This window comes from Heloderma suspectum, chromosome 5 (genome assembly GCF_057233095.1).
Source record: "Heloderma suspectum isolate Gila_16-S chromosome 5, 16-S_ref, whole genome shotgun sequence".
NCBI lineage: Eukaryota > Metazoa > Chordata > Lepidosauria > Squamata > Helodermatidae > Heloderma > Heloderma suspectum.
In genome coordinates this window covers 145,875,053-145,890,575 of record NC_139462.1, presented here as the reverse complement: position 1 = coordinate 145,890,575, position 15,523 = coordinate 145,875,053, and the positions used below count along the sequence as shown (strand labels likewise).

General features: G+C 40.2%; 1 protein-coding gene across 2 annotated transcripts in view; it reads right to left on the bottom strand.

Annotated features, from left to right (window-relative positions):
• EZH2 (enhancer of zeste 2 polycomb repressive complex 2 subunit) overlaps positions 1 to 15,523 on the bottom strand; it is a 64,646-nt gene that overhangs the window by 34,553 nt on the left and 14,570 nt on the right. Inside the window, exons 2-3 of one of the 2 annotated variants that reach the window (XM_084857749.1) lie at positions 4,658 to 4,782; positions 1,459 to 1,587 (exon numbers count right to left, since the gene is read on the bottom strand). In XM_084857749.1, coding sequence (XP_084713875.1) covers positions 1,459 to 1,587; positions 4,658 to 4,774 — 246 coding nt within the window. In that variant the 5' untranslated portion in view covers positions 4,775 to 4,782. The remainder of the gene's footprint in view (positions 1 to 1,458; positions 1,588 to 4,657; positions 4,783 to 15,523) is intronic. The other variant, XM_084857750.1, reaches the window with a different exon arrangement.

The window sequence follows — 15,523 nt, the reverse complement described above, 5'->3', positions numbered from 1 at the left end:
ATTTATCAAATGAAGTTATAGGTTTTCAAGGGGCCAAGCTGTACAGTTTTCATTCAATAACAAATGTTAACAGATCTAAGAATGCTTAAACAGGTGTTTGCTTCATCACTTCCCAGATTGGGTAATTCCTTATGTAATATGAGAGAGAGAGAGAGAGAGAGACAGAGACAGACAGACAGACAGACAGACTGACTTCTTATTTATATAAGATGGAGGAGTCTAATAATCTTCCAAGCCAACTAGGCTGATAAAATCTTGAAATAATATGAGTTTGGCTGGATTGTGTGACAATTTATTTTATGTAGGAGGAAAGAGATGCCACAATATAAGTAAGAGAAACTGAAAGGTTATTTGTTTCTCTGTGAGGAACACAGCAGTACTGTCTCCTGAAATCAGAAGGTTGCCTTTCTGTCTCTTTTAGATAGGACAAGAGGGAACAGGGACATAACACATAGTGCAACAGAAATTTTGAGTAGCAGCGAGCTGAACCAATTAGAGGCTGCCTTTGGGGGGACACAGCTAGTGAGAGCACAGGAGTGGAATAAAGATTGCCCCTTCACCTCTCCTGTGCCCTCATTGATTGTATCTCCCCAAAGGCAGCATCTGATTGGTTCAGGTTGCTGCTATTCAAAGTTAAAAAAGAAGAAAAAAAAACCCTTTCATTTAAAATTGTGTGTTGCAGGGCTGTAGCCTTGGCTGGCTAGATGCCACAGTGCTTCCTTTTGCCAGCAGGCAAAAAGGAGGAGGAGCTGCCGCCTGTCAGGGAGCTGTTTGGGGACCCTCCTGGACTGCAGGGCCCTGGACCTGCACCTCACGGTTCAACCCTGGCAGCACCACTGCATTTGCCTATTTCTTGGCTTGCACACCAAATGAGCAGAAAGGGTCTATAAGAAGAGGATGGCTTTGTCAAAGCCTCTGCTCCTGTTCGTACTAAGGAACAAAGGGTTTCATAAAACGTCTGTCGCCTGTATCTCAGCTTGTATGAGAGAAAACTGCCAAGGTGTATAGTAAAGACTCAAGATAAGGAGGGCTATGCTAGGGAGACCCCAGTACAGCTGTCTATCCCAAAGCAAGAAATAAAAAAATAAAAAAATGGAAACTTTTTTTTAAATCCATTTCATAAGAAGCTTCCCATTTTTGCCTGGCCATAGAACAGACAAGAGGCAACACACATACACACACACGACACTAGAAAGGAACCTACTGTCACTGACCAGAAAACAAAGGCCAATTTAAGAGATTAGAGATCAGCTCCTCTCTTGCACAAAACTTCAATTAAACAAGCCCCTCAACATCCAGGGGAGGACACTTCCAATATGGACTGTTCTCCTGCCCATAAACAGAGAATGCCATAAGCTGTCATTCTGCAGAAAAATCCTGTCCAACTTTCCTCCAGTAAAACAAAGACGTGTTGACAACTTTGCAGCTGGACTTCTACAACACATCATGTTAACCAACCTCCCTGGTCCCACGCAATGAGCTCACAGAAGTCATGATGTGTACAGGCTGTATCCTGCGTTGTTTCCATTCCTGATTTAAGATTTCTGTTCTTTCTTGTATCTTCTGACGGTTAGAATTAAACATACTCTGGAAATAAAGTAAATTTTAAAAACAGAGTTTAGATAAGAACTCACACACATTATTGATTTGGGTATCTACAAACCATGCTCATTGTCACTGTGGAAGACTGTACTATATACACGCACGCACACCTGGTATAGATTTCATATACACTTACATATGTTCATAGATTTCATTAATCAAGGGTATTTTATCTTCCTGCTTTTGGTCCACAGCATACTTTCAGAATGCCCAGACACCATGACAAACCAAAGACAAAAACACACTACGGCCTTTTTCAGAGCAAACATAGACAAAATGCAGAATTAAATCCAACTTCATTGGAGGATAAAACAAACTGTACAGAACAGACAGGATAACGAGAAAAAGAAATACAAGAAATTGCCATTTTCCTTCATCCTGCAGATCCCCAAAACAATGCTTAAGAACTGTTTATGTATAACAATTGTCAAACACATGCTGTCTCAAAAATAGATAGCCAAATACAGAATATTTTCATGAGATCAGACGAAGTAGGAGAGAAACCTATCTAGGAATTCTATCACCAAAAATGGATAGGTTGCTTACCTGTAAATGTGATTCTTCAAGCAGTCATCAGTGCATTCAACACATATAGGGCCTATGCCGAGGAACATTCTAAAGCTGAGAAGCTTTTGGCAGGAACCACCCGTGCAATGTGCAAGCTCAGAGGCATGCTCCCCACTCTTTCTGCTCAATTCCTGGAGACCATCTCAGCAGCCGTACAGGAAAGAACGCAGGAAATACACTGAGGCACCAATAGTGGGAATGGGGGGAGCGGTTTGTGTGAATGCACAGATGATCATTCAAAAATCCACTTACAGATAAGTAACCTGTTCTGATTCTTTGTGGTTTCTGTGCATCATGCATATGGGAACAAACAACAATGTGGGGCAGTTGTCGCAGCTGAGACTACGATTTTGCCACAGAGTCCAAGGCTTTGAGAGTTTGCTCCCAGAGCGCAGTCAGGGTCTGGAGGAACAGTTTCAGCGTGACTGTTCAGTAAACACCTGACAAGAGTCAGGCAGGAGTCAGCATTATGGCCTTTCCCCAGAGAAAACAAAATAAGTGCCTGTCTCAAGGGGGCAACTTGCCCCCACAATGAGACCTCTTTCAAATCGGGGCCTTTAGGGCCATATGCCCTAAGGCAAAGTAGGAACTACCAAGCAATGCAAGTAAATTAAGAAGAGAAAACAGAAAAGCAGAAAGACAAAGAAATAAGGAATAAGGAATAAAACTCAAAGAAAGTGAGATTGCAATTCAGCTGAATTCTCCTATGTTCCCTATGATGATGCTGCAGTCAAAGAACTGAGCAGGAAGAGCAGGCCCCCAACCTTTGAGCACTGGACAGGATCGGTTCCTGACAAAAGCATCTCAGCTTTAGAATGCTCTCAAATAGAGCTCTGTACAGGCATAGAATCCATATGTGTGATGCACAGAGACTACAAAGAAGCAGCACTTGAGCACAAGACTTGTTAAGCAGCATGTAAGTGCTTATGGAGCTATGTACCAAGAGTTATGCCTGTGTAACAATAAATCATATTTCATTATGCCAATGCTACAGGAAGCAAAACCAGTGTGGCAATACTGAGCTGGTGTGTCCAGCTTAATAGCATAACCTATGAGCCAGGAATCTCATGAGGCGGGCACCTTTGGGCAGTCATGTCTCTCAGCCTCAGCACCCCTATTTGCAATGTGGGGTTAATTACTATGAAAATGACCAAGAACTGAAGAGTCACATGTTCACACTTAGAGCACTGGAACATTCACAATTTTCACCTCTGACTGCAGCCCTTCACACTGTGCCAGATCCTACTCCATGTCCCCTAGGAGCTGGGGGGGGGGGGAGTGCTTCTATGGGAAGGAGGTCTTGAAAAGTTACTGCATATATGGCAGTAAATCCCACAATGTGTATGAAGCACTTTGATTAGAAAATGTATATTAGTATGAAGTATTATTACTACTATATCAAGTTAAATTTAAGTAATCTATATTGTGGATAATGTTAATCTTCCTAAGCAGCTCATATGACCCCAACATAAAAATTCAGAAAAAGAAGTCATTATTTACTATATTAAAGTGAATAAATACTTTTAAATGATGAAAGCGTTACACTATGTTCTCGGAGGTCGAATCCAGATTTATACTGGATTAACTGTGCTGGTGGAAGTAGACTTTCCCAACTCCTCCTTCCCATAACAGTCCATTCAGCTCACTGAAAATGCTACACAAAGGGGTGAGCTGAGGTGCGAAGGAAGGGGGAGGGATCTCCAAAAGTCAGGCTGAGTGACCTTCCATGAGTGAAGCCTTTCATCTCAAGGAAGGCAGATCCTGAAGCCAACCCCTGATCAGAACTCTCTTTAGGCAGCTGTATTAAAACTTTTTGAACTTACTTAAATCTATGCTTAATATACTCCTTTGTATATGAGCATTTGAATGCAGCATTGCAGTATGCAGTTTTCAGCGAACTCCATCATTACATGTTAAGTATAATTTGAGTCTGGACAGACTGGCTGGGATCCAAGGAATTACACTAATTCTGGGCACCCAAGATGCCCTTTGAGCTTATGTTTCTCTAACAGCAGCCCTACACACCACATAGGAGACCACTTTTGAAATTGAGGAGACTTGCAAAAGTGGATTGCAACAAAGCATGGGTGTCTGCTGTCCAAAGTCAAAAGTCCCACTGGGCTTTTTGGATCCTAACCATTCTGTTGCAAGAATCCAAATTCTATGCCGAGACTGGTAGAAATTCTGCACTTCACATATATGTGCAAAATCTTTTCCAGTGCCAATATCAGTGTCTTTCTGAAAGGGAAGGTAATACTGAATGGGAAACAACTAAATCGATCATAACATGACAGCAATTGCTGAAACTCAGCTAGAGCCAGCCTTATCTTATTGCTAAATGCTGTCATGGTGGCTTCTCCTTGGAATCAATATATGGGGTAATAGTCAAACACATTATACAACATTTAACTACATTGTATTAAAACACATTAATACTAAATAAGAGTCAACTCAATACCGAATTATTGGGATTAGGTGTCTTAGTTACCTTTACTTCATCTGCCCGTCTGAACCTCTTGAGCTGCCGAAGTCGCATATATTCTGATTTGACACGCTTCCTCCAGCAAATTGGTCCCTTCTCAGATTTCTTTCCGGTCTGACCCATGATTGCCCCTGCAAGGAATAGCAACTGGATATAAGATCAAACACAGTCAGACCCAGGTGTCAGACATCTATGTATGCCACTCATTCTGTGACTGTTTATAAATGCAAACCACACAAGAAGCCTGTGTGTGAATTGGGCTACATGTGGATACAGTCTGCTTGCAGCTGCCAGCACTCATTTCCACAATTACAGTGCCACTTTTCCCGCTTGGAATTTCAAATGACAGGCTGATCCAGAAAGACTCCCTTCCTGCTCATATCCCCACCACCACCATCAGTAATGGAGTCACAGGAAAATATGTTTGTGATAAGCTGCTGGACTTTTGCTGACACTCGATTCTAATAGGATGTAGATACTAGATACAATACAGTAGATACAATCCTTGACACTTAGGCTGATGTTCAGCTTGGGGCAGTTGCTATTCTCCCTGGCTTGTGCTTGCAGAGAATGGATCATCTAAATTGTTCACTAAGAACAGAAGCTGCAACTAAGCTCACCACTGCAAATCTTTCAAATGTGGGCTGAATGGTGGTTAATTATATAACATAATTATAACTGCTGCACAAGTATAACAGTGCAATTGTGAATTACTAGTAACAACCACCAATCTCACAAACCTTGCAACCATAGCACATGCTACCTGAACAGCCTACACACAATCATCACATTTCACAACTGCAGGAAGAGGACAAACAAAATGGTTACACGAAGCACATCTTTGCTGTGACTTTCAGTCATCGTATTGACAACAGAGATGCCATCTTCCCATTTCTTTGGTGTCCGCAGCGGCAGGCTGTACCAGTTTTAAGGCTGCCTCTCTTGATATCACATGTCTGAATTTATGAGGAACAACTACTGAGGGAATTTCTGGCTGTTATTTTTTAATGTACCAATCAGAATCAGGTTTTTCTTAGCTAGTTCCCAGGTTAGTGGCACACTGGTGAAAAGGTTGTTATAGTTCATTTGTTGTTGTTGATGTTCAGTCGTTCAGTCGTGTCCGACTCTTCGTGACCCCATGGACCATAGCACGCCAGGCCTTCCTGTCCTGCGCTCTCTCCCGGAGCGTGCTCAAGTTCATATTCATTGCATCCGTGATGCTAGCTAGCCATCTCATCCTCTGCCGTCCCCTTCTCCTTTTGCCTTCAGTCTTTCCCAGCATCAGGGTCTTTTCCAGAGAGTTTTCTCTTCGCATTAGGTGGCCAAAATATTTGAGCTTCAGCTTCAGTATCTGTCCTTCCAATGAGCACTCAGGGTTGATTTCCTTTAGGATGGACTGATTTGACCTCCTTGCAGTCCAGGGGACTCGTAAGAGTCTTCTCCAGCACCACAGTTCGAAAGCATCCATTCTTCGGCGCTCAGCCTTCCTTACAGTCCAGCTCTCACAGCCATACATTACTACTGGGAAAACCATAGCTTTGATTAGACGGACCTTTGTCGGCAAGGTGATGTCTCTGCTTCTTACTATGCTGTCTAGCTTTGCCATAGCTTTCCTCCCCAGGAGCAAGCGTCTTTTAATTTCATGACTACAGTCACCGTCTGCGGTGATCTTGGAGCCCAAGAAAGTAAAATCTGTCACTGCTTCCATTTCTTCCCCTTCTATATGCCAGGAAGTGATAGGGCCAGATGCCATGATCTTAGTTTTCTTAATGTTGAGTTTCAAACCAGCTTTTGCACTCTCCTCTTTCACCCTCAACAAGAGGCTCTTTAGATCCTCTTCACTTTCTGCCATTAGGGTGGTATCGTCTGCATATCGGAGGTTGTTGATAATTCTCCCAGCAATCTTAATTCCGACCTCTGATTCATCCAACCCGGCATTTCTCATGATGTACTCTGCATATAAGTTAAATAAGCAGGGTGACAATATGCAGCCTTATCGTACTCCTTTCCCAATTTTGAACCAATCGGTTGTTCCATGTCTGGTTCTTACTGTTGCCTCTTGACCCTCGTACAGGTTTCTCAGGAGACAGGTAAGGTGGTCTGGTACTCCCATCACTTTAAGAATTTGCCACAGTTTGCTGTGATCCACATAATCAAAGGCTTTAGCGTAGTCAATGAAGCAGAAATAGACGTTTTTCTGGAATTCTCTTGCTTTCTCCATGATGCAGCGAATGTTGGCGATTTGATCTCTAGTTCCTCTGCCTCTTCGAAACCCAGCTTGTACTTCCGGTAGTTCTCGGTTCGCATACTGCTGAAGCCTAGCTTGTAGGATTTTGAGCATCACCTTGCTGGCATGTGAAATGAGCGCAATTGTGCGGTAGTTTGAACACTCTTTGGCGTTGCCCTTCTTTGGAATTGGAATGTAAACTGACCTTTTCCAGTCTTGCGGCCATTGTTGAGTGTTCCAAATTTGTTGGCATATTGAATGCAGCACTTTAACAGCATCATCTTTTAGGATTTTAAATAGCTCAGCTGGAATACTGTCATCTCCGCTAGCTTTGTTGTTACTAATGCTTCCTAAGGCCCACTTGACTTCACTCTCGAGGATGTCCGGCTCAAGTTCAGTGACCGCACTATCATGGCTATCAGGGACATTAAGATCTTTCCTGTATAGTTCTTCTGTGTAATCTTTCCACCTCTTCTTAATCTCATCTGCTTCTGTTAGGTCCCTGCCTTCTTTGTCCTTTATCATGCCCGTCTTTGCACAAGCATCATAAACATACGATGTTTTAGAAAGCAACACAACAATAACTTTATGTAATACTTCTGCAGGTTTGGATGACATATACTGCCTTATTGGGCATCTTCCACAAATTGGCACTAACTTAAACAGTTGTAACATTCTAATATGGTATAAAGCACTGTGAGAGAGTCTTGCAGCTGGGGCCAGACTGACCCTAAAAACTGGATTAGTAAATTTGGTGGAAAATGATATTTGATTTTTTCTAACAGTCACAAAGAAGGTTCAAAGTAAGACACTAATTTACACTGTCCTGCAAAAGAGCAATTAATTTGTAATCTGATTATGGCATAAAGTACTGCTGAAATAGAAGATTACAAGTAGATAATCTGAAGGAACAGAAAGCATATCAAACCAAAATAAAAACTCCATTTACTCATGTTAAATTCAACGAAGTAAACATTTCTGCTACATTTACAAACTCTTTCTTGCTCAAGTACCTTAAAAAGCAACTAGACAATTTCAAATCTGTGATGTGTATGCATTTGGTATAAAGCAATGCATATTTGATACAGTTATGGAAAGCTTTTCCAAGAAAGCAAGCAATGGCTTGAACTTCTCCACACGCAACTAACACAAAATAAAATAGCTTGCCCAGTTTTTAAAAGATTTCTTATTACAAATTTTCCTAACAAACTAAACAATCAACATGTAAAATCAGAGTGGATTACATACAGTTCGTTGCTTATTATACGATCTTAAGTTCATTAGAGGTTTGGATGTATTCAAGACATCTTTCCACAGTGTTCTGTGAGTGACTGGTGGTTGTTGTTCATTATCATCACTTTGCACGTACTTCATAAAGTAAAACCATGTTGTACTGAAAGAATCCAAGTCTTGTTGCCCTCTGAGCATTCTCATTCAGCTAGTTAGCTTTTCGGCCACAACTGTGTTCCATACGGACTGGTACCACTGTTCTAACAATAATGAGTTATGTGCCTTCTAGTTCCAAGCAATAACTTGCCTCATGGCAACCATCATAAATAGGATTACTTCCTTGTATGGTATATCCCTGTTATCCCCAACAAATAATGACAGCAAAGCCAATTTGGGAATCCATCCAAAGTGGGACATTTGTAATTCTTTTACATTCATCAAATATCATCTGGCAGGACAAATGGACCGCCATACATTTCTACCTCATATGGAAATATGCTCCTATGGCTGTACTATTATGCTAACGTATCAGGATGAGGGATCCATAGATTCTGCTTAGCATGAACAAGATTAGGATACCCTCTGTGTTATTTTTGTTTTTTCACTAATCTTTGCTGAGATTGAATTTAATGATTTTGGGTTTTTTGCTTAACTGAATTCCAGTCTTTGATGTCTATTTCTTCATTTAAATCTTTCCCCCGGCTTGCTTGGATTTCCACTGTTGTTTCCCATTGACTGAGAAACTAACAAACTGTATACTATTAAAGTAAATCCCTTCATGTTTGTGTCAGAATGGACTACTATATGTTCAAATCCTGCTGACCTTCTAGATACTTGGGCTTGAATAGTAAGGTTGGAGTTAAAATGAATAATTTGAAGTCAATTAAATTAATTGTTCCTAATAGTTCAGCGAGTGGTGCCCCTGACTTTGGATTAACCCCTATGTAAGCGTCTTGTAACCTATATAGGTTGCATGATTTCCATTCCTTGTAATACTGGAACTTATCGGGATCCAAAAATAATGGGTGTGCAAGGAAGGGGAATCAAAGGTGAAATTAGCAGTGACAATTTCATATACCACTTCCTCCATGCATTCAATATTAAAGCAAGAAATGGATTCTGGATTTCTTTTTTTTATTGGTGGGGTTTGTATCAAGAATGGTATCTCATGGATTTAATGTTTCCGATTTTGCTTGCATTCCATGGGAACCCATGAGTATTCATAGTAATTTATGATCCTTATCAACTGTTCTGAGTTGGTATGCCTTATATAACAATTTTAGGTTTGGCATCCCTATACCTCCTTCATTGGGAGTCTTATATTGTGCAGTTTTCTCAATCCTTTTTTTTTTTTGCCTTTGAATATATATTTGTTTATTATTTGTTGCCATTCTTTTATCATTTCCTCAGGTATCTGAATGGATAAAACTTGAAATAAAAATAGGAGTCATTTTAGTGGCTGTTACTCTTCCAAGCGAGAATAACCTGAGTTTTAACCAGTTCCTCATTGTGTGTTTTGTTTAATTAAGGATGCAATCCTACAGTCCCTGGGAGAGCATCCATGGGACATAGGATTCTTTGAATTCTCACTCCTGAAGCCATAGACACTGCTATGACTGCAGGAAGGGGACTTCAAGATGTGCTCCCTCACAGCCGCTACAGAAAGAACCATGGTACCTGCTTTCTGAGGTCAGAAAAATGACCGCCGGTCAAAAAGGGGGCGTTCTGATGGGCAGGAGAGGAGAGGTTGGGATCTTCAGAATCCTATGGCCTCCCTGGCAGCATGAAAAAGTTTTTTTTTTAAAAAAAGGAGGATGGAGAGGCAAAAATCACCTCTGTTACTCCTCCAGCCCTCCCAGCAACAACCCAACAGGGCAGAGGAATCTTGGAAGCTTCTGAGATCAGAGCCTTCCATCTAACGGGTGGCAACCCAATAGGGTTGCACTCTAGAAGGGTTATAATTTAGTTTCAATAAATTCATTACGTTCATTGAGATCTTTATTCCCAAGTATTTTAAGCTGGTCTTACATTGTGTTATTCCTGCCTTAATGTTATCAGCGAAGTTTATAGCCAGAAGTTCAGATTTTTTAAAATAAAAAATGCACAGGCCTGCTATTTCACTGAATAGCTCAACCCCCCTGAAAGTTTCCTTCAAAGATTGTTCGGGCTTTGTTAATGTTAGTATTATGTCATCACCATAATCTTATGGTGAGTTCCATTTATCTGAACTCCTCCAATATTTGTACTGCTTTATATAGTAGTCACCAAGGGCTCTACAACATATGTAAAGAGGAGCAGGGATAGTGGGCAGCCTTGTTTAGTTCCTCTGTTAATTTTTGTTCCTTAACTGGAATCATAATTCTCATGATTGCCTGATTATTGGAGAAGAGTGAGTGTCTACAAAAGTTGGTCCAAAGTTTAATTTTGTGCATAATTTAAATTTAAAAAAGACCACTCCACCTGATCCACTCCAATGGCCTTGGCTGGATCAAGGGAGACAATGAGTGATCTGATGTTTTACTATAATGTATTATGTTTAGTGCTTTTCTAATGGGGTTAGCTTATACAGTTCAAGCTTATTCTAGGCACAGCACAAGCCTGATAAAAAACATGGGAGTATAGGATCAGGCTTTTACCAATGCAGATTCTAATCCTCTTATCCTAAGGTCTGTGTCAGTCACTTCTGACTAATTAAATCCATGTCAATTTCATGCCCTGTACCCTTTCCATTAACTAAAAGGATATTTGATGCCATAGTGAGCACCACTGCATTCTCAAGAAAAAAACCTTGCATGAACTTTCAATGCACAGAAATACTAGTGTACATTGCTTCTATGGAAGAACAGAAGGACAAATGAATAGAATGGCAAAGAAGGGGAAACTCCATTACTAGGCTTTAATAAACACTGCAGAACAGACTGCAATGCTGCAGCAAGAGGAAATTGCATACCTGCCACTTCTGAATAACTATAGAAAATATCTACTGAAAAACTGGAAGATGGGCACAGCCAATCTGTGGAAGAGTTACAAACTGTTATAGGGGAGGTCTACTCATCACTAGTGAGGAAGCATAAAATGAGGGTGGAAGGTTTCCTCCTTGGCCTGCCCCTGCTCTTCTCCTTCCACAAAATTCTTTTGTAGATCCTATACAAAACTTTAATAACTATAATAGGGGTATTGTATACAAACAGCATTTCCCAGCCGACGCTTGTTCAGCATAAAGTGCCACCTTGGTGCTTTGATATCACCACAACTATTCTTCATAAACAGGGGCTATGAAAACCAAGGATATGCACAATGATTGACTAGCTTCTTAAAAGTCTCAGATGTAACTGATTTATTTCAGAAACTCCTTTCAGCTGACTAGCCCACTACATACAAAGAACACATGCACAGAATGGTCCAGTCACATGAATGACAACGCCGGGGGGGGGGGGTAAACCCCCAAATGTCACAAATGCAGCAGTGTGCTGCAAGCAGGAGCAGATGAATAAACTAAGGACATTCTGGACTTGTTTAGCATGACATGCAAACAAGAAACATGGCTTGTTGGGAAAAAGACAAACCACAGTTGGAAAATTCAAACTGACCGATCATTAGCCTGGGAGGAACAGGCTATCATCCTCCAGGTGATCTCATAAATAGAGTCATATGCAGAGGAGGAGAGTCAGGTGTCCACAGCAATCTGGCCATGGTTTTTGTTGAGTGGCCTTTACAAAAAGGTGAGGGGAGGCTGAGTTGGTCACTTACTCTAACATTGGTAACATGCAGTTAATTAACTGACACAATGATGTGCATTCCCTCCTCAACACCATGTCCAATTTAATTACCCTTTAAGAACAATTTTTGTGAAACCCTAAATATTCCAAGAAACCAAAACCATTCCATATTTTTTACATCTGTTGGCACAAGACTACTGATATCAAGTAATAGCAATGGTGAACAAACAGAAGTAGGCTCAGCCTTGCCCTGATTTATCAGAATTAATGACACATTTTACAACAATGTGGCTCCCTACAGTCTACGAAGAGTAGGGAAAGTATTTTTCCCCTTGTGCTGTTAAAGCGTTAGCACTTTCAAGATTCCTGTAATTGTTCTTCACATGTTAAAATAAAAGTACCTTCACACATTACAAAGATTAGCTTAACCTGTGTAACCCTTCTAATGTATTAACAGCTGTCTCTTGAACAATATATATTATATACAATGCAGAAAAGACTCTGGAATAGTCAACAGCAGAACCCCATATACTATTGTACAATTGTTTCAAATTTATTGGCAGGCATTTTCCATAGCAACAAAAATAATAGTGTCTTGTGGCATCTTGAAGATCAATAAATTTATTATGGTGTAAGCTTTTGTGGACTACAGTCCACTTCATGAGATGCATGAAGTGCTATGCTGACTTACAAGTCTGTGTGTGTGCATGCACACATGGTTGGGGGTGAGAAGTGTAAACAAAGAGGCCAGACAGAAATGAAATGCAGAAAGTACAAACAGTGATAATTATCTTATTAACAGTGGCCATTCACAAAACAGTTGATGGGTGATAAGACATCCTTGCACTGGTGAGCTGATTAATACATGTAACATGATTTAAAAATATGTTGCCCTTGTTCAAACCAGACGAGATAAGAGTTGAACCTCTTGATGAATTGTAGTTCAGCTATTACACATTGCAATCTACCTTTGAAGTTCCTTTGTTCAGGAGAAGCCACCTTTAAGGTCAGCAAAAAAGCTCTACTTATTCAGGGCAATTTTGTAATAAAAAAGAATTTTTCCCTTTCACATTTCCGTTATGTTAATTTATGTAATAACTCTACTTCAGAGTAATAGTACTTCATGCTTTCCTAACAAATCTTGTTTATTATGTAACTTATGAAGGATTAATGCTTGAATTTGCTTTATTTCATATTTATTTAATGTTTCGTCCCCATCCTTCTTCTTTGGTATAGGACCACAAGCAGGGGCAGTATTTTTAATCTTTGGACAGTGCCTAGAAAACTTTTAAGTCCTTTATTATTAATTTTTAAAATCTTGTTAAATATTAAAAAATCCTTCTATTAATCACAGGGCAAGAAAATGGAAACACCTCCCCAGCTTCAAAATAAAATAAAACAACATATTTAAGGTAGCTGGATTGTTGATCTTGTTATTTAGATTCATTGGGTAGTATCCTATCATGCATGTGCAGTTGTAGGAGTGACCACTCACGTAACAAGGCTTTCACACTTCTAAAAATAACCCATTTACAAAATGGGGCAGGTCAGCAGAGCTCACACAAGGGAGCTCCACTGATGTGCCCTGATCAAGAAAGAAGCATTGCCGCTAGTTTCTGGGGTTATTTTAGAACCACAAAAGCCTGCAAGTGCAACAGAACCAGAGGAGGTGAAGCAGCCTCATTGGATACTGCCATCTACATCTAAATGTAATTGGATTATAATGAAAAATTAGAGTACTCCATTATAACAAGTGGAGCTGACAACAAAATGTTGCTGTGTGGAGTGCTCCTGTTCAAGATTCCAGCAAGCCATGCCTACTTCCAGCATACTCTAATCCATTCTCCCTTCCAAACTCGGAGCATTTTGTGGCCACTGAGCTTGTGCAGTCCTCATGGGGGGGGGGGGGTTTGCAGGGAGGAAGGGGGTGCCCTTTAGATTTTTGCCTTAACTTTTTTTTTATTTGTATAAACCTTGGGATTCTCCCAAGCATGCTGATACCTCCCTCTTGTTTCTCAGCAGCCCTATTTTGGCTACGTAGATGTCTTAACTCAGCATCTCAGCTCAGGCATACGTTCTGTTAAGGGCCATGTAATACAGACACTGGGATGGGTTGCAGAGACTGATTTATATGCTCACAGACATGAATACTGGACTAACAAAATATTTACTGATGTTTACTACAACTGGTACTAAAAACGCACCCCAAATTCAAGGTGCATAGCTCTGATATCTATATAGGGAAAATATATCTCAACTTTTATTTACTGTTTCCAATCACGTAAACTTGGAATTGAGACATTGTGACTCCAAGGCTTCAGCTAAATGGCATCTTTCTAAGATACCATCTAAGTATTTTACACATAAATGTCATTCCCCCTCCAAAGAGCTCAGAGCCTCTCTATAGGGGTTTTTCAAAATCCATTTAGCATAGTTATTACAATTAAGAACAAAAGTGTAAAAGCCTCTGTTCAAGATTATTATTCTTAAAATACATAGCTTGTATGTTAGCAAATACTAGTCCAACTTTTTATTTTTAAATAGAAAAATGATTTAATAAGAATGTAAGACCTCAGTCCCTAGCAATTCCAAGCATACAATGATCCATATCATAGAAATGGGTGGTAAAATGAGGGCTGTTCATAGTTTTGGCCTCTTGTATGTATCAACAAGGGACTGATTTGTAGAAAATTTACTAATTAAAGTAAATGAGCTCTGTTATTTTAACACAAGTATATACAGTGGATGACTATATAATTAGTAGATCTCGTTCATCACTTCTTATGTCCAGGTGGGCCGTAACGGGGAACACGTTACGATTGCATCTGAAATATTAAAATGTAAGCTTATGCAGCTTTATCATAACTACCTGGAACTGGCACATAGTGGGAAAAGAAGCTAGTAACTTACTGTTTATAAGTTACAAAATAGCAAAGGGACTACTGTGAGGAAACGTATAGACTAAAACAGCCCCCTCAAGTTATGACAAAAACAGCAGCTTTTCATTCTTTTATTTCCAGTGAATCCCAACCTCATTCATTTGAGCAGATTAAGGAATGCCCTAACAGCTGGATAATCAGATACCAGGACAAAATGAACTATTTAATTAAATTTCAATTACATAGGTCTTTCTGGCAATGACAACCAGCAGTATTTGTAAACCAAAGGATTCAAATGATCAAGATCCTTGTGTACCTTATTTTAACATAGGTTACCTTCTCATTTATTTCCTGGCTCAAATGGTGGGAAAGACTGAAGGCAAAAGGAGAAGGGGACGGCAGAGGATGAGATGGCTAGATAGCATCACCAATGCAATGAATATGAACTTGAGCACACTCCGGGAGAGAGTGCAGGACAGGAAGGCCTGGCGTGCTATGGTCCATGGGGTCACGAAGAGTCGGACACGACTGAACAACAACAACAAATCACTTCCAAGTTCTGGCAGAGCATTGAAAGAATAATGTTGAAGGCCAAACATTTAAGAGAAGGTGGCACTATATTTATTCGCATAAGTAGAGGGTAGAAACCTGCACATTACACGATTAGAAGGACAACTATTGCCCAAAATGCCCACGTTATCAGAATTGCGATACCCATTCTTGTTTGCATTAAATATATAGCCATTTATATTGCTTTTTTAATGAAACAAACAAATAGAAAACCCTTCCTAACTGCAGCCACATGTATGCTCATCCA